The sequence below is a fragment of the Oncorhynchus clarkii genome, chromosome 13, assembly GCF_045791955.1.
Source record: "Oncorhynchus clarkii lewisi isolate Uvic-CL-2024 chromosome 13, UVic_Ocla_1.0, whole genome shotgun sequence".
Classification (NCBI taxonomy): Eukaryota; Metazoa; Chordata; class Actinopteri; order Salmoniformes; family Salmonidae; genus Oncorhynchus; species Oncorhynchus clarkii.
In genome coordinates, this window is record NC_092159.1 from 41,022,207 (window position 1) to 41,048,118 (window position 25,912).

General features: G+C 44.1%; 1 protein-coding gene across 5 annotated transcripts; it reads right to left on the bottom strand.

The window, feature by feature from the left end:
• Positions 1 to 25,912, bottom strand: LOC139364711 (axin 1). Of its 5 annotated transcripts, none has more exons than XM_071101697.1 (11): positions 25,767 to 25,910; positions 21,636 to 22,610; positions 14,302 to 14,448; positions 12,915 to 13,011; positions 9,056 to 9,193; positions 5,925 to 6,481; positions 5,620 to 5,778; positions 5,224 to 5,475; positions 4,687 to 4,788; positions 2,979 to 3,128; positions 2,312 to 2,728 (listed from the first exon to the last, which is right to left on the bottom strand). In XM_071101697.1, the coding sequence occupies exons 2-11, from the start codon at positions 22,529 to 22,531 to the stop codon at positions 2,608 to 2,610; spliced, it is 2,619 nt and encodes an 872-aa protein (XP_070957798.1). In that variant the 5' UTR covers positions 22,532 to 22,610; positions 25,767 to 25,910; the 3' UTR covers positions 2,312 to 2,607. The 5 variants fall into 5 exon arrangements, with proteins under 5 accessions (XP_070957801.1, XP_070957798.1, XP_070957797.1 ...); XM_071101696.1 differs by having other exon boundaries at positions 25,771 to 25,905; XM_071101699.1 differs by having other exon boundaries at positions 5,620 to 5,775; positions 25,753 to 25,889.

The following is a 25,912-nucleotide window of genomic DNA, read 5'->3' on the forward strand; positions in this document are numbered from 1 at the left end:
TAATGGAGAAGTTCGGGTTTATTACATGTATTCATTGTTGAAGTACCTTTAAATGATAACCGCACAACTCAGCACTAAGAAACAGTTCCGGGGTATTGAATATCTCCTAAGTGAATTGCTGGTTGATGACATGTACAATTTTTTTTTTTACATATTTACACAAAACGTTTCTATCCAAAGTGAGATGTGACATAGGAAACAGTTGAACAGAACATGGTTTGTAAGACGCTAAATAAAAATATAAAAGCAAGGTCTTGGTAACACTTGAGAATCACACAGCGGATGACATGAGAGGATGGCAATAAAAGGCACTCTGTGATGGTCGTTATATACATTTCATTGACCATAAGTGGGGGGGGAAGTTCACTTTGGGGCTTTCACAGTAAGAATCACTGCCCTCCATTGGTAATACATACAGACAGTGAACATCTAATGATAATCATAACAGAGAGCCAAATTCTACATTGTAGCGTGACAGATGATGGCTGAGTACCAATATTGTCAAAGATCATGGAGTAAATGCCTCTCGTTATGAAAACATAAAGTACGGTTATTCAAATCTTTAAACAGGAGCAATAGAGGGTTGTCCACTACGTATGTTAACTTCATACAGATTCTTTAAAAATATCCATCTAAATAAATACAAAAACAGCATCTCAGAAAAGGAGATCGTCCTCTTATACGTGGTGTTGATAGAGAACAACACCCAGCAATACAGCACTCTGATTAAAAAGGTCCTTACCATCCTAATCACAACGGTTAGCACATTCCACCTTGCACTGACCCTCGGCACAACGCTATAGAACAGGGCTCTCCAACCCTGTTCCTGGACAGCTACCGTCCTGCAGGTTCCCTCAAACCCTAATCTAGCGCAAACGATTGTAGTCATTTGCTGATTTGATGAGCTGAATCAGGTTAGCTACAGCTGGGGTTGGAGTGGAAACCTACATGGAGGGCACCTCTCCAGGAACAGGGTTGGAGAGCCCTGCCCTAGAAAATTGTACAAGAGAATTCCACTTCAACACAGGGATTTGGAGAATAATCAAAGAGTACCCATGTGAATGAGGGTAAATAAAGAAGATAAAAGGGGATGACAAACATATCGACTTCTACTGTTCTCTTTGGTGTATTGTGACCTATCAAAAAAAAAGTAGATCACTTCATACTAAAGTTATTTCTAGAGACAATTTCTACCAGGCACCAAATTTAGCTCTATAGAGCTATGAAAGGCTACAAGTCATTATTCAGCTGTATGTGATATATTTACTAGGTAAGCATATACTATGTCCTTTCATTGTCCAGTGTGAAACCATGGGGTCAGGAGCCTTTCTGAATGCATGTGAACACACATTAGACGATCAACACTCTATTGAGCCTCGGTAGTTACTTGGTGACAAACTTCCACCCACAGACCCTTTCTCTACACAGACACCCGTGTATGAACCTTCAGGAGACTTTTACTATGGACTCTGGTCTTAAACGCCTACAAAAGCTCTAGGCTGTAAATAGAATCTGGATCTGAACTGTCAGTAGCATGTACACAAATGGTTGTGATTATCTCTGATCAAAGACGTTATTTTCTGCCCTGATCTGCTACAATTAAGACCGAAATGTAGCAAAAATCTAAGTTACTGAACATAGTGGGGATCAATTTAAGTTGGCAGATGTCTGCAGGTATGGGAATAATCATGTATTTAATGTGCATACATACGTACACTATGGGGAAAGTTAAGAGACCTCCGAGTACAGTACATTGGACACAGATCGAGCTACTGCTGGGGATGTCCCTTCCTAATTGAAAAATGCAAAACATGAGGGCAACCTCAAGAAGGCATTCCTTTTTCATTTTGCGCCATTGACACTAATGCATAATACAGTGATAAGTGCAGCACGACAACTCAATGCCACTTAACTTTAGAGGACTGGCAAGGTTGAGTGTTCCTGTTAAAAGCACTTGGTAGAACATGGGGCTGTGTAATAGTTCCTACAATACTTGAAAAACAGCCTGTGTCAAAACACTTGGATCTCATCGAATTGGAACAGCGCCACTGTTTTAATAGGATTAAAACGACCGCTTTTTCAAATATTTAAATAGATAATATAAAACTTTATCGTTGTGTTTTAAAAACAGACAATCTGTACACATCTGGTACCAACACATATAAAAATGACACGCTTACATTAGAAAGGATACCTTCTGATACGTCATATCAAAAATAATATGCTGCTTTAGTAAGCAGATTCATAGCATTTTTCTTCTAGTCAAAATTGTACAATGCTACATTACATTACACTCAGAAAGACACTTTTTTTTGTTTTGTCCAATGCTTTCCTACTCTGCCTGCACAATGCAGTGGCACTGAGCAGATATGAAAGCCTTGGAGTCATAAGGGTCTACCACAGTGACCACTATGCACTCGTCTCCTCATTCTCTCATCCCTTCATCCATTCCCTCCTGTAGCGACTTACTCCGTACATTTTCTTCCCCTGCCAATCCTCCCTCTAATCAAACACTTTCTCTCCGTCTCTCTCAAGTGAGCAGCTCATCCGTCGATAGCGCCATCGCAGGCCGACTTTGTGAACGTCTCCTTCCTCTCCACCTCCATGTCAATCAATCTTTTCCACTTTCCCAATGATCTTCTCCTCAAAGATGGGCAGGACGGCGTCATCTTCGCGTACCTCTTCAAACACCACCCCAAAGTCATTGCTTACCTTCTTGAAAAAATACCTAGAGTCAGAGAACAGTTGGTTGTTAGTTCAAGTTCTTTGAAAAAGCTTGATTTATTATGCACCAAATTTACATAAGATGAAAAAATTGACTTTGGAATGTGGTTCATCCTTTTCCAGATGACCATAAACAAAACAAAAACGTGATATTCAATTTCAAGGACTTCAGAGTTTAATAGACTAAAATGTTACATAACATCATGCTGTAAATCTAGTTCCCTGTGCCTCACCAGGTAGAGTAGTGACCTCACCTGTAGCTTCCTTTCTTAGTCAGCAGCTCTTTGAACTGGCCCAGCATGACCATGCGACCTTTGACCGACGTCCTGTATGGGATTGGCTCCCCACAGAAGTAGTAGGCCACCGTAATGTTCTCACAGGCAGGCTTCTTCGTCACTTTATGTCTGCAAACAAACAAAGCAAGAGGTTCATTCAATTTGCCAAGTCAAGTTTTCCTTTCATCTTGAGATGTTTCATGAGATGCATGAGATGTTTCAAAGACCTCAGCAGAACTCCAAGCTCTGATCATTTGATTGGGGGGGGGGGGGGGGATTCTGACATCCAGAGGTATAATTTCCTCTCAGTCAGAATCTGATGTAAGAAAACAAGATTTCAAGTCACTCATTCTCCCTCTTTACAACGTAGAAATGTTTTTTCTGTGAGCGCCACCAGAGTTGCTATGCAGTGAATGACTGTTTAGGGGGCGAAGCATAATCAACCAGGGGGCCGGGGACCCCTAGTGGGGGGCCTTAGTTTGATTTCCAGAGGCCTGCCAAAAAGGAGACAACCAATAAATGCAAAAATTTGTTTGACAAACAAATTCAAAGAATCGGTTTCATGATTGGAATACTTCACGAGCCACAATGTGAGACTTTACAGCATTGATTTCCTCTAAAATGCTATCAAATTGAGCACTCCTGGTACAGGTAATATTGCCCCAAGGACCTTGTCCAGGGAAAGTATTCATTTATCAATCAGAGTTCTTGGAGGTAATGTTGTTCCAGCAAGGAAATGCTCACAAGTTTAAATGAGATTGTGATGAAGAGGTGTTATGCCCAAATGCTACCAGCAGGGAGCAGGCTACTACAGTAAGTAGTGTTCCAACTGCATGCCCCTGTGCCTGTTGTTGGGTTTGATGGTGTGGGGTGAGGTGGTGGAGGCCCAGTGATAGGATGGGGTTGTAGAGGCCCAGGGGCTATGCCAGGATAGCCCGGCTTTCATCTGCTCCTTACTGCAGCCTATCCTGTCCCCCTACATCACTAAAAACTGTCCATCGGAGGAAGAAGCCACGGGACATCAAACAAACAGCAGGTTCACACAGAGAACATCAAAGTGCTGCGTTCTCGCCCCACGCAGCTTACAGTACACGCCTCTCCCTAGCTGCTGCCTCCTACTACCTCCCTCCCTGTCTTCCAGTTCTATCTTCCCCATCTCTCTCCACTTAATGTCATTCTAATCCCTCTCATCCCACCAGCGTGAAACCAAAGGTATGATCATTCTCACGGTCATCCACTGTTTTAGCCCTCACCCTGCAGCTATGGATTACTGTCTGACTAAGAAATGGCTGAAGAGGTGAGACTGACTTTTCTAATCCCCACCCATACGCAAGCAAATAATCAGATCAAATATGAATTTCTAATTGACAAAAAACTAAAACTACACACATATGTTATTGTACAGGAAACTACTACTAGATTATGGGGATACAAGTATTAATGCCAGTAATCAAACATATACACCTCTGTTAATCTCTATGGAGTCTAGTCATACAGACAGGCCTCTGCTTGGCTGTGCAGATACAGAGCAGTCGGGTCTGGATGCTGCTGGTGATAGATATGGAAGGAGGTGGTGAGTTGGGGTGCTGCTGTGACCAATGGGAAGGGGGGGGGGGGGGGGTTGAGTGCTGCTGTGACCAATGGGGTGGCTGTTAAGGGCTACTGGGGTAAACCAGACTGGACGTACTCGGACAGCTCCGTGTCAGAGACGGCAGGCACCACGCCGAGCGGCGGGAACAGGGCGGGCCTGGCGGCAGCGCGCCCCCGCTGGATCACTTCCATCACATACCTGAAGGACCCAACAACCCTGGGAGTTAGACACGGACCAGCCACAGGGCCACACCAACCAGGATACACACACCAGGGATCATGCACAGATGCGCAATGAAAATGTAAAACCAGGTTGGTCAGTGCATCACGCTACTCAAAATGGGGTTTGATCAGTGAGAAATGTGAAGGGGAAAAAAAGGGAAGAATATTTCATTCTTTAGTGGTCTGAGACCCTGTCATGCCTCAGCTCACCCCAACATTTGCTGTTTCAGCACAAACATTACTTTTCGATAACATTATTCCTTTTTTCCTGTATTATCAAAAGGATGAGTTTGGTGTTCAGTCACATGGCTGCCACAATCACTACAACAATACAACGGATGGCTAGACATGACATGAAGAACCAGACTGTGACAGAAACATCTCCCTTCCTCCCCAGGTAACACCGACTCACCTCTGTTTGGTCTGTAAGGTCCCCGTCTTCTTCTTCTCCTCCTCCAGTCTCCTCCTAGCCTCCTCCAGCTGGGTGAGGGGATTGGGGGCCGGGTTGGGGGGCATGGTGGGGTCCTGGATGAAGGGGTGTGAGGGCTGCACATTGTTCCGCAGCTGGGCGCTGACCCACGGATGCACTGCCCCGGGACGCTCCACAGAGCTGGGCCGCGACACTTCGTGGCTCGACGGGGTCTTCTTGGACCCTGTGGTGCTCCTGGGAGACATCCTTGTCATTGTTTGACCCAAATATACACATACCCCCATAATACAGATCAGTGTTAATTCAAATGACTTGCATCACTGTGGTTGTACGTTACGGATTCCCTACGTGGGAAAGACCCATAAAGCCGGAACTCACCCGTAGGGGCTCTTCTTGTTACGGACCGCCTCTCCCTCCATCATCCACTGGAGGATCTTCTGGTTCCTCTCCACGTCCTCCGGAGGCACGGGCACCTCGAAGGTCCGCACCTCCTCAGCTTTCTTAAACGGCCGCTTCGATAGCGTGCTACCTTTGCTACTACGGAAATTGCGTGATAAAAATGACAATGACGTTAATGGCAAGTGTTTTTTTTTTTTTTACAAAAATAAAAAACATTGGAGACATGGAAGAACTAAAAACATAATTTAAAGAGACATGAAGGGGCTGTGTGTTTCTGTGTGTACCTGTAACCCATAGGATCCATCGGGCTGGGGCCCATGCCGTCAGCATAGTTGCGAGACTTGGACCCATAGTTGTGCTGCTCCATCCCCCAGTGGAAGTTACCATTGACCCTCGTGGCTGTGTCAGCCTCCACCTGCTCTTTGGGCTTCCCTCCGGCCGGGTGGTGGATGTGGTGCACGTGTTTGTGGTGGTATTGCTGGCTGGCAGCTTCCCCCTTGGGCCCCTGCCGAGCTGGGTGTTTGCCCGGGCCTGTGGGCAGTGGCATCCCAGATCCGGGCACCTTGCCACCTGCAGGGAAGCCGTCGGGTGAGCGGGACTTGGGAGAGTGGCGGCCGGTGCCCGGGGACTGGCAGCCGGGGGTCTTCATGACTCGCTGGACGTGGTCGTCCAGGATGCTCTCGGGGTTCTCCTCGTGGGCGTCAGGACGCAGCGCCAGGCCGTTGTAGCCGATGTCAGAGTAGCGGGGGTTGTTGTAGTGTTGTGGGTGGGCGCCAGGGGGCAGTCTGTGACTGGAGAACGAGATGGATGTGGAGATGTCTGCATCCTCACCCTCTTCCTCCTTCCAGAAAGAAAAATAAATGATCATTAAATATACTGCAGATGGTTACTACCCAACTCAACAGCAATACTACAAGTTGACATATCAGAGATCACGTCAGTATATAATACACAAATATATTCTACACATTAATTTGTGCTGTACATTGAGACATATCTCAATTACAACCCACATGTATGAGCTTCAGTGTCTGGTCATTTCCCAAGAAAATAAATGGAGCCCCAACTCACCACATTGTGAAAGAACAACTGCTAAAGTCATTTCAAAAGGCAATTTGTTCCAATCAGTCACACCAGCAGATGGCACACTTCCACGAGACCATGTGTTAACACGTGCCGTGGCATTATCACGGCTCTGCTGCAGAGGCAATGTTCTTCCTCTGTGGTGCAAAGCTATTTCGCTCTACATCATGTCTGCCAGCATAATCTTACCTCTCAATAGACCCTTGATTTTTACTACAATTAAATAGCTCAATATATTTCAAGCTATTATATTGCTATGTACTAGTTCCTAGACAAAGGCGCAGTCAACCATAGTAACTAACTGTATGACGCGTACAGCCATAGTAACTAACTGTATGACGCGTACAGCCATAGTAACTAACTGTATGACGCGTACAGCCATAGCAACTAACTGTATGACGCGTACAGCCATAGCAACTAACTGTATGATGCGTACAGCCATAGTAACTAACTGTATGATGCGTACAGCCATAGTAACTAACTGTATGACGCGTACAGCCATAGTAACTAACTGTATGATGCGTACAGCCATAGCAACTAACTGTATGACCCGTACAGCCATAGCAACTAACTGTATGATGCGTACAGCCATAGTAACTAACTGTATGACGCGTACAGCCATAGTAACTAACTGTATGATGCGTACAGCCATAGTAACTAACTGTATGATGCGTACAGCCATAGTAACAAACTGTATGATGCGTACAGCCATAGTAACTAACTGTATGATGCGTACAGCCATAGTAACTAACTGTATGGCACGTACAGCCATAGTAACTAACTGTATGGCACGTACAGCCATAGTAAATAACTGTATGGCACGCACAGCCATAGTAACTAACTGTATGGCACGCACAGCCATAGTAACTAACTGTATGACACCTCTAGCCATTTCACCAGGTCTGTCTCCATCTCTGCAACTAACTGAATTGCTAAGGATTTGTGGACTCGGTCTTCCACTCCCCTAACTAAAACACATCAGCCCCCATTGGCTCCTCACCGCCTCACCCTTCCCACACACCTTTGATGGCATTTCAACATGGGAATCATTGGCAAATAACAGTGGGCAATTTATGTGTTGGAGGCTTTGATGCTCACTCCAGGTAGAGGAATCCTGGGCGGGAGCTAAGGACTTTTTGATGAGGGTCTGACTGGCGCGAGCAGATACTGGCCTGGCTCTCAGTCTCTGGCTCAGAGCAGCTGTGCAGGCCATTGCTCTGCACTCTCAGTTACCCTGTTCGTGCCAAAATGAGGCCAGATCCAGACCTGCTGAGCCCATCCTGCTAAAAGGCATCTACTAATGAATGTACTGAGTCTCTCTCACTCACTCTCACCTCAGGGAAGAGGAACGTACTGCTGCTATTGAACATGTAAATTATACATTAGGTGGGCCAATATTCAGAGCGTCGAAAAGTAAAGTGAAAAACGCCTATTAAGTTATTTCTCTCTCAGTGGCAACAATGCATTGATCCTAAAGGTTCTGTATAATTTACGACTAATTATTTCATCAGTCAACAGCAATATGACAGGCTATCCTGCTCTATTGACCCGTTCCTGTCAGACACTACTGAGGGAGTATGCCTAGACCGCATGTGACCTCTCCATCAATCAACATTGGATTGAGGCCACATTCAGTGAGATCAGGGTGTAAGTCTGTGGATGAATACCAGGTAAGAGAGCAGTGGAGAGGAATGGAGGGGGGGGGGGGGGGGGGGGGGGGGGGGGTACAAGCTTATCTTTGATTTAGGTAAGAATATCAGTTAATAGAGTCACTATTTGCCACTCCCGTCTGCCACCAGCTCTTAATAAAGAGAAACCCACTGTTCCATGATGGCGGCTCCTCTTACGGAGGGGCCAAACGACATAAAATATCTGCCTTGAGACTTAAGACCTGGCTCTGTGTACCGAAAGAGATTCCATTTGCGGTGAGCGCAGGCATTTCTTCACGCTCCGACGGACTTCAAACAAAGTCATTACAGTGCGCCAGGCTCAAAAGTGGCTCAGGCTGTCTACAGGTGTTCCATCTGATGCCAGAGACAAAAGGGATCCAGGATACAGTGGGATGGATCCCCGATAGGCCAGAGCCACACTTCTATCAATGATTCATAATGGAATAATGTCGGTTTCCTTTGAATGAATCAACCCGGTCCTTTCAAACAACAGAGACATTACAGTGTACCTTCTGATAGACAGCCAGACAACACAGCTGTAGAGAACATGGTAAGAGGTTGTTAAGAGGATGATGGGGGGGCGTATAGAGTAGTATAGCGCCCCACCAGGGAGAGGGATCACACCGACAAGCATGGTGGTACTTCTGTGGACAACAACGTACCAGTCGGACTCTCTTCAGCCGCTCCTCCAGTTTCTCCTGGGCCTCCCTCTCCCTCAGCACTCCCTCCAGCCGGCTGATCAGATCCGCCGCAAACTTCTCCGGCTCCACGTGAATGTCCTTTGGTATCCGGTTTGTGCGCTAACAGAGGGGGAAACACACAATTTCCAGTTCATTTCAAATTGTACCGGTAGCCATTCGCCGATAACATTGTTGCCGTTTTCTCCTCAAAACCCGTGGCCACTACGCTGTTCACTTCTGTTGATAGAACAGAAGGGAGAAAATGAAAACAGGAGGAAAGACTTATCAAACACGTCTACAGTTCATCAGGGAAACGCTAAACAGGGGACCTGTAATGGAAATGAACGTGCCAAAACAATAACCTCAAACCAAAGTCAAGAAGACTACTGCTTAGCAGCTAATGTAGTACCTACAAGGTCTGATTTGACATGGTTTAAGGCTTTGAATAGGCATTAGGCATGCCGCAGGCATTCAACATAGGGTACTTCCAAAAGGTAGAGAAAAAGCATAAGATAGTTAGTCAAATATCAGCCATAAACAACTTTTGTTGGTCAGTGACTTTTATAATAGCCGTTTAAAAAAAAAGAAAACACCGAAATCAATCTCCAGGTCGACCCGTCGCAGCGTGACGCCGTGCCCCACTTGCCTGGATAAATAAAGGTTAACAGCGTCTGAGCTACACGCCGCGTCTGGAAAAACACAGTGAAAGCCCACTGGTACACCACAGACCAGACTTCATCTCTAAAAAGGTGATTGTCCATTCAAAATAATCCCCATCATTTCATGTTTAATCACAGGCAGCAGAGTGAAGTACATTTTTATCAAAAGGAAGATGCTGGGAATATGCAGCTCTTAGCTGGTATTCCCAACACAACTCAAGCCTGTAAGGTGCATTGTTGTAGTAATCCAGCAAACAGAGATTAAAGTACATTCTGGGTATAGCCTAAATATTGTAGAGGGACGTTTTACTCAGGGCCCCACTGAAACACACAGGATATGTCCACATGCTGATTACAAAGCCGGATATTTCCCCAGCTCTGACTGCTATTTTCTCTTTGAATTTGGCTTCAGTTGGATTCATATTCATTTCACCCAACACAGACAAAGCTTTACACACAAACAGCCCAGAGTAGCTTTATGGCCATTAGAAGACCTGGCTGTAGAAATTATTTCTCTACTGTGGCTATTACCCTCTATTAGTGATGAGTGTACACAGTGTACAAAACATTAGGAATTACCGTCCTAATATTGAGTTGCACCCCCTTTTGCCCTCAGAACAGCCTCAACTCATCAGGGCAATGGACTACAAGGTGTCAAAGCGTTCCACAGGGATGCTGGGACATGTTGACCCCAATGTGTCCCACAGTTGTGTCAAGTTGGCTGGATGTCCTTTGGGTGGAGGACCATTCTTGATACACAGAGGAAACTGTGTACGCGTGAAAAACCCAGCAGGGTTGCAGTTCCTGAACCAAACTGGTGCGCCTGGCACCTACGATCCGTACCCTGTTCAAAGGCAATTCAATATTTGTCTTGCCAAGTCACCCTCTGAAGTGGCACATATACACAATCCACTTAATCTATAGTCACCTTCATCTACACTGATTGAAGTGGGTTTAACAATGACATCAACAAGGGCTGATCGCTTTCACCTGGATTCATCTGGTCATTCTGTCATGGAAAGAGTAGGTGTTTCTAATGTTTTGTACACTCAGTGTATGCAGTGCATTCAGAAAGTATTCAGACCCCTTACTTTCTCCACATTTTGATACGTTAGAGTTGTTATAAAATGTATTACATTTTTCTCATCAATCTACTCACAATACCCCATAATGACAAAGCAAAAACAGTTTGATTTTTATTACTTATTTATTTAAAAAACTGAAACATCACAGTTACATAAGTATTCAGACCCTTTACTCAGTACTTTGTTGAAGCACCTTTGGCAGTGATTACAGCCTCGAGTCTTCTTGGGTATGACGCTACAAGCTTGGCACACCTGTATTTGGGGAGTTTCTCCCATTATTCTCTGCATATCCTCTCAAGCTCTGTCAGGTTGGATGGGGAATGTCGCTGCACAGCTATTTTCAGGTCTCTCCAGATGTTCGATCGGGTTCAAGTCAGGCTCTGGCTGGGCCACTCAAGGACATTGAGACTTGTCCCAAAGCCACTCCGGCGTTGTGCTTAGGGTCATTGTCCTGTTGGAAGGTGAACCTTCATCCAAGTCTGAGGTCCTGAACGCTCTGGAGCAGGTTTTCATCAAGGATCTCTCTGTACTTTGCTCCGTTCATCTTTCCCTCATTCCTGACTAGTTTCCCAGTCCCTGCAGCTGAAAAACATCTCCACATGATGCTGCAACCACCTTGCTTCACTGTAAGGATGGAGCCAGGTTTCCTCCAGATGTGACGCTTGGCATTTAGGCCAAAGAGTTCAATCTTGGTTTCATCAGTCCAGAGAATCTTGTTTATCATGGTTTGAGGGTCCTTTAGGTGCCTTTTGGCAAACTCCAAGTAGGCCGTCATATGCCTTTTACTGAGGAGTGGCTTCCGTCTGGCCACTCTACCATAAGGCCTGATTAGTGGAGTGCTGCAGGGATGGTTGTCCTTCTGGAAGGTTCTCCCATCTCCAGAGGAACTCTGGAGCTCTGTCAGTGGCCATCAGGTTCTTGGTCACCTCCCTGACCAAGTCTCTTCTCCCCCAATTGCTCAGTTTGGGCAGGATTTTCCATTTAAGAATGATGGAGGCCACTGTGTTCTTGGGGACCTTCTATTCTACCAACATATTTTGGTACCCTTCCCCAGATCTGTGCCTCGACACTATCCTGTCTCGGAGTTTTACGGACAATTCCTTCGACCTCATGGCTTGTTTTTTACTCTGACATGCACTTTCAACTGTGGGACCTTATATAGACAGGTGTGTGCCTTTCCAAATCATGTCAAATCAATTGAATTTACCACAGGTGGACTCCAATCAAGTTGTAGAATCATCTCAAGGATGATCAATGGAAACAGGATGCACCTGTGCTCAATTTCAAGTCCCATAGCAAAGGGCCTGAATACTTATATAAATAAAAGTATTTCCGTTTTTGATTTTTAATACATTTGCATAAATTATTATGTAGATGAGGATTATTTTTTTATTTAATCCATTTTAGAACATGCCTGTAACGTAACAACACGTAGAATGTCTGAATACTTTCCAAATACACTGTACGTCTCTCCATTACCACTGCAGTATGTGTCAGGGACTAATCCATTACACAAAAATGGAACAATCAAGGACAAGACAGACAGCGTTTCCATTATTCTGCTATGCATAGTTTGTTTCTTCATTATTCTGTATTCTGTGTACCGAAAAACAGAAGTCGATGAAAAAAAAAATATATTCTACACAAAAGCATACATGCATCCTAATGTGAGGGAGAGAGTCTTGTTAAACAGGACTCTTGACTCCGAGGCCCAATTAGGATGGGAGTTCTCCTGTAGGGAGCTGCAGAGGCATGCAGGGAGGCGGGACTGCCACAGTGGAGAAACACTGCTGTCTGATGGGCTTCAACACAGACAGACGGCTGAGGGCGGGGGACAGCACCAGGCACAGTTTAGAAAGCACAAGCCTCACTATGAGCTATTCACACAACCTACACGGGCCCAGAGAGAGATGCAGTCAGGCATCTTACAAATGCAGGAAGGTGGAGAGATGGGAACATTTGAGAGAGACTGATGGTTCTAGAATACCAGGTTACAGCCATGTCAGCAGTCTTTGATGAGCGAGTGGGGGTTCTTGCAGGTATGTGTGCGTACTTGTTTGTGTAGGGGTGTGTGTAGCTAAACCAAGGTTAACTTACAGGAATATGAGGTAGTGGCACACGCCCATTTGCTTTGGCACTTTCGTGCATCTCTCGTCGATGCTGTTTGCGATATTTGTATGGTGGTACCCCATCTCTGGAACAGAAACCAAAAGGACAATTTTACACACATATTCAAAACTAGAAAACTCATAGGTTACTTTGAAGCTGGTGTGGTCGCTGACACCAACACGAAGAACTGTTTTATCCCAAGTCTCAGTGGCCCTGCTGGGTTTGCCTCGTCCGTGCCAGGAGCTGTGGAACAAACAGCAGATAATGGCCTCTAATCTAACCTGCTTCAGACACATGTTTTTGTCCTGCTGAGCAGCCTTTGATGATTCTTTAACATGCGTTCCCCCGTGCCATCTCTGAACTTACAGCACCGTTCCGGTCTTCTCTGGCTTCCCTCTGCCAACACATCCTAGCTCGATTTACTCTAAAAGGAAACAGTCTGCTTCCCGCTAAGGCAGAAGAAAGAGGATTACTGAGCTAAATAACAGCTTGTGTCCAACATGGGATCCTCCAAAGTTGCTACTTATACATTTACCCATCCTGAAACAAACCGTTGTCAGGCAATGTGGGTATGTCATATAAGACGTAGGCTATAACATTTGATTTTTTATTCATTGTGGACCGACTCCTTTTACACAATTATGAGAGCCTGTCAAAATCTACTCAACCTTTCACCGCCAATTCTCCACCATTTCCTCAGAATTCCGGGAAACTTGATTTAAAAAGGGTAACAGGTCCATGCGTTCAAATGACATACTTTGGCCCTGTCGTACCTCCCAGTTTATAGCTCTATAATTAGCATAAGTAATGACATTTAGCAGCGATCATTCGCGTGGGTAATGAACAGGCGGCTGTTCTCTGAGGAGAGGAGCAGAGAGAGATGTGTTGCTGCTCCCAGTGACAGACAGACAGACAGGGGGAAATGGCACCATGGCACCAGTCTGCGTGCAGCAGGAGGCACTACAGTCAGACTAGGGTCCTATTCATTCGGCACCAAACGGAAGAAAACATACTCAAAAAGAGGGACTACCTGAACTTGTTCATTGAGAAACCTGTTTCTGTTTTCTGTGGCAAAACGTTTTGCTACTGTGTGCCCTAATGAATACGACCCAGGTAGAGCTCAGATATACTGGGCATGGGTGAAATTGAAAATAACACACTCTCACTATTGTTTTCTATACCCACACACTCACATGTCATAAAATTGTTTGTGACGGTCCTCATGCTGAATAGCAAGGAACAGGGAAGCTAAACTTCATTCTCGAAGGCATTCTGCCCTTACTTCTGGTATGTACTATTACAGTTTGACCGATTGTGTGTGTGTGTGTGCACGCGTGTGAGTGGGAGGTGATGCGGAGGCTGTGCGAGTACGTACACACTGCTGTCGGTCAGGGAGAGTGTGTCTACGTCACTGGCACTGGACATGCTCTGCTGCTCGCTGTCGTTGGCGCTGGTGGCAGGGGCCATGGCGTAGCCCGAGTTGACATAGTACGGGTTGACAGGCTCCCGCCACGGCACGCGTCTGGAAGAAACGCCAACATTCAGAGAGATAGCATTAAGACAAAGTCATTAACAATACATAGCACATGATATAACACAATCAATGATGTCAGAGTGTATTAGCACCATTAAACAATAGAGTCAGGTTCACATGAGACACACGCAAGTACATTTTACGAATATTATTGCACTGTATTATCATAGCATTAAAAGGGAAGGACGTTGTTAGTTATTCTGGATAAGAGCCGATAAGAACTGAGTGACAATGTAAATGTCATTTAGATATAAAACAAAAGGAACATTTCCAAATAAGACTACTGTAGTATCTCTGTAGTAATACATGCCTTTCACACCAAACCGCCCACATTGACATAATGAATATCCTTCAGAGGGTTTCTAAGGGTAGGTACAGTAGAGATGCTGATTTAATTCTTATTGGAAGCATCGCATCACCACAGCCTCCATCGTTGACTCAACCTCCCTCAACTGCTCCCTTCACATGCATTATAGATCTGGGTAGGCCTCTGTTCTCTTCATCTTTAAACTGAAAAAGATCCCCAAAGTGGTCCGTGCGTGCTCCCTCCCTCCCTCCCTGGGAAGTCTGAAGCTCTCAGTCTTATCAGAGACCAAACCAAACCCAGGCTACTTCTGACTGGCTATCAGTCAGCCCATATTCTAGCCAAACAAAGAGAAAGAAAATCTTTTGCAAAGTGGTAAATCAGTTTGGATTAAGAGAAGAATGGAGAGTGGTTGAAGAATGTCTTTTAGTTCTACATCATGTAAGTAAAGGGATGAGATTCTAATATGTCTAGAGATGACAAATTACAATTGGTTCTCTTTGAAAAGCAATGGCAGTCGTAACGGAAGATGGCATGTGTGTCATAACTAGACTGCCAATCTATCGAATAAAATGACGATATAAACTAGATTTCCATGCGAATATTCCTAAATCCACAAAGTGAACACGTGCATTTTCCCACCAGTGGTGTTTCCACCAAGCTGAATTGTCACGGATATATATTTTTTTTAAATCAGCGCATGATGACGTAGTGCACACAAAAAAAAAAAAAAAAATTTCGGCTTACCGAATAAAATGTGAATGTTTACCGTGTTTCCCATCGCATTTTCAACTCTACCGACAGTTTCGCCACAAAAACTTTTTGCGTTAAATAGCTAAATGTGACTAGTCTGGTCTTGATGCTTTAGCCAACAGCTCACAGACACAGATCGAGTAGGCTCTGCGGTAGGCTAGTCTACATGATGATATCACAGAGAATATTTTTTTTATTTTGTCAAAACGGCAGTCAAAGCATCGATCAATCAAAGTCACCAGAATAAGACCCTCGACATTTATTGGAAAGGAGCATCAAGATCACCATGCACTTTCACCGCCTTGTGAAGTTCATCGTAACTTATTTCCTCTGTAGCCTAATAAAGTGTGTTGTTTCCTGAGTCGTAGTGGGAGGACCACACACACACACCATGTGATCGAGTGACTCCAAGTTTACTTCGATATGATGGCTATTACATATTTGCGCATAAAGGCATTTCCACCACCATTTCTCACATAACATTTTACCGAAACAAAAAGATCCCGCCATGTCAAACTAACAACTTATCTGTCAGCATCTAGACAATTGTACTGAAACTTCCTGTTTCCATCACAGCTGTTATTTGATTTTTTTATACGGTATGACTTTACTCACATACAATGTATGGATGGAAACGTGGTTATTGGCTATAAATGACAGGACCGAGGCTAGTGGTACTGCCGTCACATTCAGACAGGATCATATCAAGGCGGTGTTCAACTATTCGGCAAAGAGCAATAAAAGTTAGAGACTATTCCTCGACAATCCCGGAGGCAAATTTCCCCCAGAGAAAAAAAACAAGACAGAAACGTGCCTCACTTCCTATTCAAATAAAATACAGGTCTAATCTTCGTAAAGAACAGGTGTACAGTCATGCTTTCTGAACAGAGTCCTGTCCATCAACCATAAGTCCTATCAGCGTTTATCACTGGAAAAGAGATTACAGTTTAATACTAAAGCACTCTAGTCATTAAATGATGCTTATGGCCTTTTTGCATTTTCGGTCCATAAGCACTGTCAGCAGTAAACCATTACATAATCTGCCCTTCAAAGGAAGTCTACTGAATTACCCATGGCGAACATGCATGACATTTGCTTTCAGCTTACAAGCCAAATCTAACAAAAACATGAAATGTCATAACGTGAACAACTAAGAAAATAAGGGAAAGAGCTCAGATAAGTACTTCATTTGGAATAGTCAGCAATTTTGCAAAAAAAAGTGAGTTTCCATTGAAGTCAAAAATGACTCAATATAAAAAAATGTAATAAAAAGTTGAGTAGTAAAAATCAATTCACTTCTCAAAACAGAGGCTCTGAGGAGAACACTTCTTTGCTCCGGATGCTCTAAAAAAAACTGCTTTGAGGAACAAAACCCACACCATGACGGCATCCCTCATGCTACATTTATCAAACAAAAACAAGTCCAACCAATACGTGGCTGCGGTGCAACGTGGTTGTGGATAACGACAACGTTATATGGCCAAGGTTTCAAATGAGTGGGATTCATTTACAAGAAGGAGCGTTACGAGAGGAAATGCAACTGAAAGGGGCAGCTGCAGGAGGCCACAGTGTTTTAAGGAGTGTGCACGGCACGGGAGCGAGCGCCAAGCAGGAAGCCTCCTTTCTACCAGGGTTTCCCCTTGACCTGGAAGCCTGCTTCCCCTGCTGCCTCCTAGAAACCAGGGCTTCCAATTCTAAAACCTGGCTGTGTTCTCTCTTCAGGGCACCACGTGGAAAATGGCAGCCTCCTACCAGAACCTGAACCATGGCCATCCATCCTACTGACTGGTAGTGAGGCATCTGTTTATGAACCGAGCAGCTCTCGGATTACTGCAGCCTCTGATGATTATTCCCAGGCAGCACTCAAGCCCATGATCTAGAATCTTCTCATGATTGAAGCAGCAGCCATGATGTCAATGTTCACAGAATCGCAGAGAGAGAGCAAAGAGATGGAGCCGGAGGTGAGAGATGCTTTCAAACCAACACTGGTTTCATCATGGTTGATTTTTTTCTGCTGTTTAGCTATGACAGTGTGGGTGCACAGCTGTAAATGGATGACATTTCATCACGTTTCTTACGACCGAAGAGTAGGCCAGATGGCTTTCGATGAACATGAGGAAATACCCGAGTGCAACAGCAGCACTGGCCAAAACATTACTCATACCTCTCAGAAAGCCCATCAAAACATCATCCGTACCTTTGAATACCCTTGTCCTGAAAAACGTAATGAAATTGTCCTCCTGATGCACAGTGATCGAAGCTCAATGCCAAATCATTAGATGTAGGGCCTTTTGTTGTTCCAATGACTTGGGCATTTCTTTGGACCGAGAGAATAATTACTGGTCCTTTGTCACTCCCCTTTACATTGGAGTGCAGCCACCCCTGGATCACCACCGATTGGTTTATCAAAGCCCTGCCCATACACAGCAACATACAGTTGAAGTCGGAAGGTTTGAGTCATTAAACCTCATTTTTCAACCACTCCACAAATCTCTTGTTAACAAACTGTAGTTTTGGCAAGTAGGTTAGGACATCTACTTTGAGCATGACAAGTAATTTTTACAACAATTGTTTACAGACAGATTATTTCACTCAGAAGTTTACATACACTAAGTTGACTGTGCCTTTAAACAGCTTGGAAATTTCCAGAAAATTATGTCATGGCTTTAGAACCTTCTGATAGGCTAATTGAGGCTAATTGACATTATTTGAGTCCATAGGAGGTGTACCTGTGGATGTATTTCAAGGCAATCCTTCAAACTCAGTGCCTCTTTGCTTGACATCATGGGAAAATCAAAAGAAATCAGGCAAGATCTCAGAAAAAAAATGTGTAGACCTCCACAAGTCTGGTTCATCCTTGGGAGCAATTTCCAAATGCCTAAAGGTACCATGTTCATCTGTACAAACAATAGTACACAAGTATAAACACCATGGGACAACGCAGCCGTCATACCGCTCAGGAAGAAGACGCGTTCTGTCTCCTAGAGATGAACGTACTTTGGTGCGAAAAGTGCAAATCAATCCCAGAACAACAGCAAAGGACCTTGTGAAGAAGCTGGAGGAAACAGGTACAAAAGTATCTATATCCACAGTAAAACGAGTCCTATATCGACATAACTTCAAAGGCTGCTCAGCAGGGATGAAGCCACTGCTCCAAAACCGCCATCAAAAAGCCTGACTACGGTTTGCAACTGCACATAGGGACAAAGATCGTACTTCTTGGAGAAATGTCCTCTGGTCTAATGAAACAAAAACAGAACAGTTTGTTCATAATGACCATTGTCATGTTGAGGAAAAAGGGGGAGGCTTGCAAGCTGAAGAACACCATCCCAACCGTGAAGTACGGGGGTGGCAGCATCATGTTGTGGGGGTGCTTTGCTGCAGGAGAGACTAGTGCACTTCACAAAAATAGATGGCATCAGGAAAATTGTGTGGATACGTTGAAGCAACATCAAGACATCAGTCAGGAAGTTAAAGCTTGGTCGCAAATGGGTCTTCCAAATGGGCAATGACCCCAAGCATACTTCCAAAGTTGTGTCAAAATGGCTTCAAGACAACAAAGTCAAGGTATTGGAGTGGCCATCACAAAGCCCTGACCTCAATCCTATAGAACATTTGTGGGTAGAACTGAAAAAGTGTGTGCGAGCAAGGAGGCCTACAAACCTGACTCAGTTACACCAGCTCTGTCAGGAGGAATGGGACAAAATTCACCCAACTTATTGTGGGAAGCTTGTGGAAGGCTACCCGAAACGTTTGACCTAAGTTAAAACATTTATAAGGCAATGCTACCAAATACTAATTGAGTGTATGTAAGCTTCTGACCCACTGGGAATGTGATGAAAGAAATAAAAGCTGAAAAAAATCACTCTACTATTATTCTGACATTTAGCATTCTTAAAATAAAGTGGTGATCCTAACTAACCTAAGACAGGGAATTTTTTACTAGGATTAAATGTCAGGAATTGTGAAAAACGGAGTTTAAATGTATTTGGCTAAGGTGTACGTAAACTTCTGACTGTAGGTGAAGGAATCAGACCTGCTAACAGCTAAGTTACTCATTACATTCTCTCTACAATTACTCTGAAGATGATATGGTTATATAAAAATGGAGGTTATATATCTAACCTGTTCATACCAGAAATTGTCATTGAGGTAAATCATCTAAACTACTTTCCGAGGGAGACCTGGAGAGAGGAGGGGCACCAGGAGAAAGGTTCCCGGTGGAAAATGAGTCAGGGCTGAATTGAATGAGTTGACAGACAGGTTGAAATGAGTCTTTCAGAATGAACAGGTTCATATAAAATGTGTATTCATGCTCATCATAGCACGTACACATATTCAGAGAGATTTGTCTCTACAAGAACAGTGACTGGCTGAGGCCATCACCTGCTTGTCTGAGAACAACGCACAAATATCCCGCAACGTTTTTTTGTGCATTACTACGCAACTGTGAAAAAAACGTGTTTTTCTCCATATTCATCTTCACTACCGAGCTGCTCCCTTTTAATTCCCTGGCTTCTGGTCTTCACACATTAAAAGACATCTGACTGCTGCAAAATTTAGTTGCACAAAACCCCGAAGGGTGATGCTAAAAGGCTATTTAAAAATGGAGGGTAATATTTTTTGTAATTTCCGCCAAATACTAGACCTAATGAAATAGTCATTTGAAAACAACCTCAAAAAATGCACTGCTCTCACTAATTAAAGCAAATCATATCCAGGGGCCATAGAATACACAATCAGAAGCAGGGTGGAGTGGGGAGTGTTTGTGGTTTTAAAATATCCTAGTCTTTCATTTTGTCACATTTATAGGCCAGCTGGAAATGAGAAAAGGCAACATAAAGGCCTATACACTATAACTATACTAAAAACACTTTTCGGAGCATCCAAATAGACTGAAGTCAGACAAAACAATATTCCTTAGCATAGGCCAATAGTCTAAACAATGTGCTATTTCTGAGTAGACCTATTTCCAAAATCACAACACTAGTCCTAAACTAAAACAAAGACTTGGAAACGTTACTTTTTTAGTCAGGCTAATTGAAGACGGATTTCAAGTCTTTCAGCCCTGCAACCACAACTCTTCAACACATTCTCTGCACAGAGTGCTACTGCATCTTCTGCATATGTCAAGGTTTGTCTAAGACTGTTGATAGAAAAGTGGGTCAACTTCTAGGGATAGAATTCTGCAATCTTCAATCTCTGCACCAGACAATGCCAACAGTGAATATCCGTAAGCCCATCTGAAAAGTAAAAATGCTGTGTTCTTACATATTTCAGAGCAAGGCTAAATAAATCTGCAAAATCCCTCCGCGTATCCTTCTCACAACTGGTGATGATAGCAGCTTTGCTTAGTGACCAATATGGAACAAATTCAGAGATGTGTGAATGTCTTTTTTTTTTTAAAGATTGATATTTAATTCGCAGACTTTGGCAGGAACATTTGGAGGCCTAATCCTTTGCATAGTGGGCTAAAAAGCCCAGAGGCGCTGTTTCTGTTCCAACAGGACGAGGATTAGAGTTTTAAGTAGTCAGTCACATCGCACAATCCCATTCTGCGCAAATGAAATGACACAAGGCTGTGACACAAAGGTTTCTGTCAGATATAACATAAGCATCATATTACTATTGATTAAAGAATGGAAGACAGATAAACAAGACCGTACTTTTACAATTCTATTTTAGTCATCCAGAAGAGAAATATCGGGAGTGCTTCCTTTGACTTTCGGCTGCAGTTAAACCAGACTTCTCCATTTTCCACAGTCAAAAGAGAAATCACGTTGAGCTTTTCTCTGAGAGAACCTTTCTTCCACTAGAAAAGCCTGCCATTCACGGGACACCTGCGTGGGGAACACAAAGAGCGTCTGCCTCCACCTTCTAACAACCAGCAAATGCTCTCCCTCCGACCCCTGCCTCGCCATCACAGGTACTTAAAGGCCTCTGCCTGCACTGCATTCCTCTCACCTTAAGCTGTCCGCTGTGCTAAACTCAGAGCCACTTTTCATCTCCAACTTCAGGCAGCACTCGGACAGAGGGGGGGAGGACAAGTTTATTTCTAATTCAGCACTTGCACAGAGAAGCTAGATAGTTATAGAGACTGGAGAGAGAGAGGATTTACCTGTACTCGTGACTGTCCTGGAATCTCTTGGTGCTGGTGACGCGTTGGGAAGCTGTCTCCTGAAGCAGCTTCTGAGTGAGCCGGTTGCTGGGAGTGGGATCACTCTCCTGCTGCTCCTCCAACTCGTGGTCACATCTCCACTCCTCGTCCTCGTTCAGCGTGGGCAAATACCCTGGTAAAACCTTCCCACCCCCAGAGACAGAGCTCTGGTCGCTGTAGAGCTTAGGGCTCTCCCCCCCAGTCCTGGTGTATTCCAGATAGATATCTGACTTGAGGAACAGCGGGTAGGTGTTCTCATCCATCATAGTTTGAATCTCAGTCTGAGCCTGGTCAAACATGGCCGGGTCAATGTGCAGCCTCATCACACAGTCCTTGATGAAGCTCTTGGTGGCCGGTTTGATCTGTCTCGAGACTATTCCATTGTTGTCCAGGATGTACTTTTTATAAATGGCTTTCGCCAGTTTCAGCTTCTTCTCCTCGCCCTGGCCCTCGTTGGCCTCGAGCTTCCGGAAGCCAGTGCAGGCGAACCAGAAGTCCAACATGTCGGCACATTCCTCCTGCTTGAGGAACGTCCTGAACAGGTGGATACCATCCTGGTCGTCCAGGAGAGAGTGCAGGGACTCTGCCCACTTAAGGTAGGGCGGCGTGGGGGAGGCACTGCCCTCCGGCTCATAGCCCAGGTCTAGGTCAGGTCGTCTTGGCGTGGCCGTGGAGGCCTCGTTCTTGAGGCTCTTGAAAGAATAGAAGCCGTGGCTGTAGGGCCGTCCATCGCTGGACACCAGCTCTCCTTCCTCCCCAGGGACCGGGGGTCTGGGGGCATCCTCAGTGAAGCTGCCCCCCAGATCCACCAGGTAACCCCCCAACTTGTCGCCCACGCTCATGTTCACAGCGTCCATACACCCCGTCCCAGTACAGCCCACAGTGCAGAACTATCAGATCCACCCCTCTACTTATGCCACCGTGAAAGAATTTCTCCTGTAAGAAAAATACAAAAATAAACAATGAGTGGAAGCTTTAAACACACGTTTAAACGTATTCACAGGCAATGACTCAAGAAGTTTATTATCTCATTTTGACAACTTAGTAAAAAATAACAAACGTTTGAGACAAATTGGAAATCCATTCAATACTGAGAAAATAAAAACAGACTGAATATCTATGTCTAAGCATAGAATTCACACAAGTCTAATATTTCAAAAAGAAATCCTGCCAAAACAGAGATGCCATAAATTATTTCATTGCTCACATCGATAGCACCCATTTAAAAGGTTGAAAAAATATTTTGACTACTAAGAAATAAAATTCAATATCCCCTAAAGCAAAGGGCATTGAAGAAATCGATACTCACGAAAAAAAGTGATCTGTGTGTCATGTGTTCACACAGATTAGCACGTTCCATTAATGAGTCCCTACAGCAATACCTTAACATCAGAAGATTCTAGAATATATTTTTATTGTTGGATTTCTGAACTGCAGCTAGGCTATATGTTAGTGTGAATGAAATCTATTCGATAAAATACAGCGGTAGCGAAAATTAAGAACACCATTTCAGATATAGCCTAACTGCTTCATCACAATCCTATTGAATGTATTTCTGACTTGGAATGGTTGGCTGAAAATAACTGAACGGAAAAGGGTTATGGACACCGAGTAGTAGGGTGCCTCTTCCTTCCATTCTTTAAAACTGTCAGGTTCTTATTTTGTTGTTTTTTCCTGTAAGTAGAGACAGATGTGCACATCGACCCCTCTTCACTATTGAAAATAAACGTGCACGTTTGACATGTGTCCTGTAAAGGGCACAAAGAACAAAAACTCCACTTGAGGCCACTGATGACAGACACAGATCCGAGCAGTGTACTACAGGAGCCGACCCTGAGCATGAAATAGAGCGACAAGGGCAGAGCATTCTGGAGGTTAAAAGAGGAACTGCGGGGTGCAGGCAGAGCCCAATCTGCCATGACTGTGACCATGGCTGCTGTGTGTGGTGAATGCAGCCAGGCAGGCACTCCGACTGATCATATCAGAGGACGACCTTGAGTCAAATATTTTCAGTCCCTGCTGAGACCTGGAGGAAGTGGCCCTCCCCTGTGGCTGTCCGGGAACTATGGAGTGGACAGACAGGGTATTTTACACATCACAGTGCAAGGAAACACTAACTATACTCAATCTCTCCTTTTCACCTTGACAGAGATGATGAATCTACACAAAAATGTGATACGCTCAATTCTAGTAGCAGGAGTAGTACTTCTCTTTAAAATGTTACATTTCAAGGATCTCAATATCTTTAGAATGTCCTCATCTATCTAGACACCAACTGACCTAGAATGTCAGCTCATACAAATACCTGGGTATCTGGCACTATCGTTCCACACACAAATCAATAATCTTCAAGCAAAGGTCAAGTCCAGACTCCGCTTTCTCTACCAGAACAAATCTTAATTCACACACAGTGCTAAACACACCATGGTCCAAATGACAATACTCCCATCCTGGATAGTGGTGATGTCATCTACAATATGGCCCCAAAGTCCACCCTCAATAAACTGGACGTACTTTACCACTTTGCCATAAGCTTTGTCACTAGTGCCCCATTCCAAACCCATCACTGTGACTTATTCATTAACTACATGTAAGACATAAAACCCACTGGCTCACATTCATATACAAATCCCTCCTCGGCAAGACCTCCCTTTATCTCAGCTCACTATACTAAGACTCCACACCACCAACAACAACCTGAGATCCAGCAATTACATCAACCTGGCAATCCCCAAGACACTCAGTATCTTTGGTGAAAATGCTGTTCAATTACCTGCTGCTAGAGACTGGACCATGCTACAAAAAACACACTAAAGCTATGCTATTTTGAGCCAACTGGTACTTTTAAAAACAAACTGTCTGAGATTTTAACTGATAACTGCATGTGTTTTCCCAGTGCCTCTTAATTAAATGCTGCATATTACTCAATCTCTTGCTGACTGGGCATTGTGTGTACTTTTGACTGTTGTATCTATGATATTGTTTCACCTAATTGTGTGTTATACGTGCTGCGCCTGCTCCCTGAGAGGTCTCATTGTAAAATAAGAATTTGATCTTTATAGACACAGTAGGTGTGGACGTTAGCTAATGGCAACTGCTTTGACTACTGGGCATTAGTTCAGCCAACTGCTCAGAATGATTTGTGCAAACATTATACGCAATTGGTCATGTCAATATCAAACCCTAAATCTAAGTTCCCCTCTTCACTGCATCAATTAAACGGCTCAATTTAAAATTCAGGGGGAAAAGCTTAGGTGTGAATTCGTTGTGGGATTCGTTTTTCCATTCTCAACTTCCACTGTGTACAATACCAAAACAACACTGTTGGAATCAATTAACTTAGCAACATAGCCTTCCAGCAACAACGTAACAAACACGTTAGGAAGCTGACGTTATACTGGAACAAAATAAAAGTAACAATATTGATGCTGAAATTCTATTAAAACACATTGTAGCCTACGTAGTAGCACATTTACCAAAATAGCAAGATCACATTATCAAGAACAGGCTGTGATATGATTCCAACTGTGAACACGTAGACCGTGCAAGTATTACCATGCGCACATTCACAAATACTGTGTTGCGGTCTTCAGTTTCGTAATATGCAAGTACATTTCCAAAGAGTGTAATCTGTCGCTACTATAACTGTATTACTACACCCATTCCCTACCATCCCTAATGCTTTGAAGTGATCACCACATTCATTGCATTCATGTCTTGGCCTCTGAGTATGAGCAGCACAGCAGCAGAAACGGATGGGGGAGGGGAGGCAGAAACAAACTCCGTACACACAGCCAGGCCCTTCCGCAGCCGACCGACTAGTACACAACTTTGCAACACTATTTGCCTACTAAAATGGAAGTATCTTAGGTAATGAATGTTCAGAGTTGTTCACGACCAACACCCCACCACCATTCAGAATCGATAAAAGACGCAGCAGAGATAGAACACTCGATCTCGGAATTGACTAGCCCGCACACACACACACACACACACACACAGCAAAGCGATGGCACATATCATCTCCGGCTACCGCAATCCCAAACCATGAGCTGAAAAAAAGTACTCTGTACTTCACCTGTGAAAACCTACTTGCCGTTTTCGAGTGCATCGGGAATCTTTGCTTGTACAGCTCACTGTGAATCGTGTCATAGATGCGAATGGGAAGAGTTTAAAAATAACAAAGAAAACAGTCCGCTCTCCACCTCTCCATGACTGTCTCTCACTCCTGTCTGTGT

Coding starts and splice junctions, on each gene's coding strand:
- LOC139364711 (XM_071101697.1), bottom strand. CDS start 22,531: ATGGACGCTGTGAACATGAGCGTGGGCGACAAGTTGGGGGGTTACCTG. Junction 13,012..14,301: donor TCCCTGACCGACAGCAGTGT/GTACGTACTCGC, acceptor TTTCTGTTCCAG/AGATGGGGTACCACCATACA. Junction 5,476..5,619: donor AACAAGAAGAGCCCCTACGG/GTGAGTTCCGGC, acceptor GATGTCTCCCAG/GAGCACCACAGGGTCCAAGA.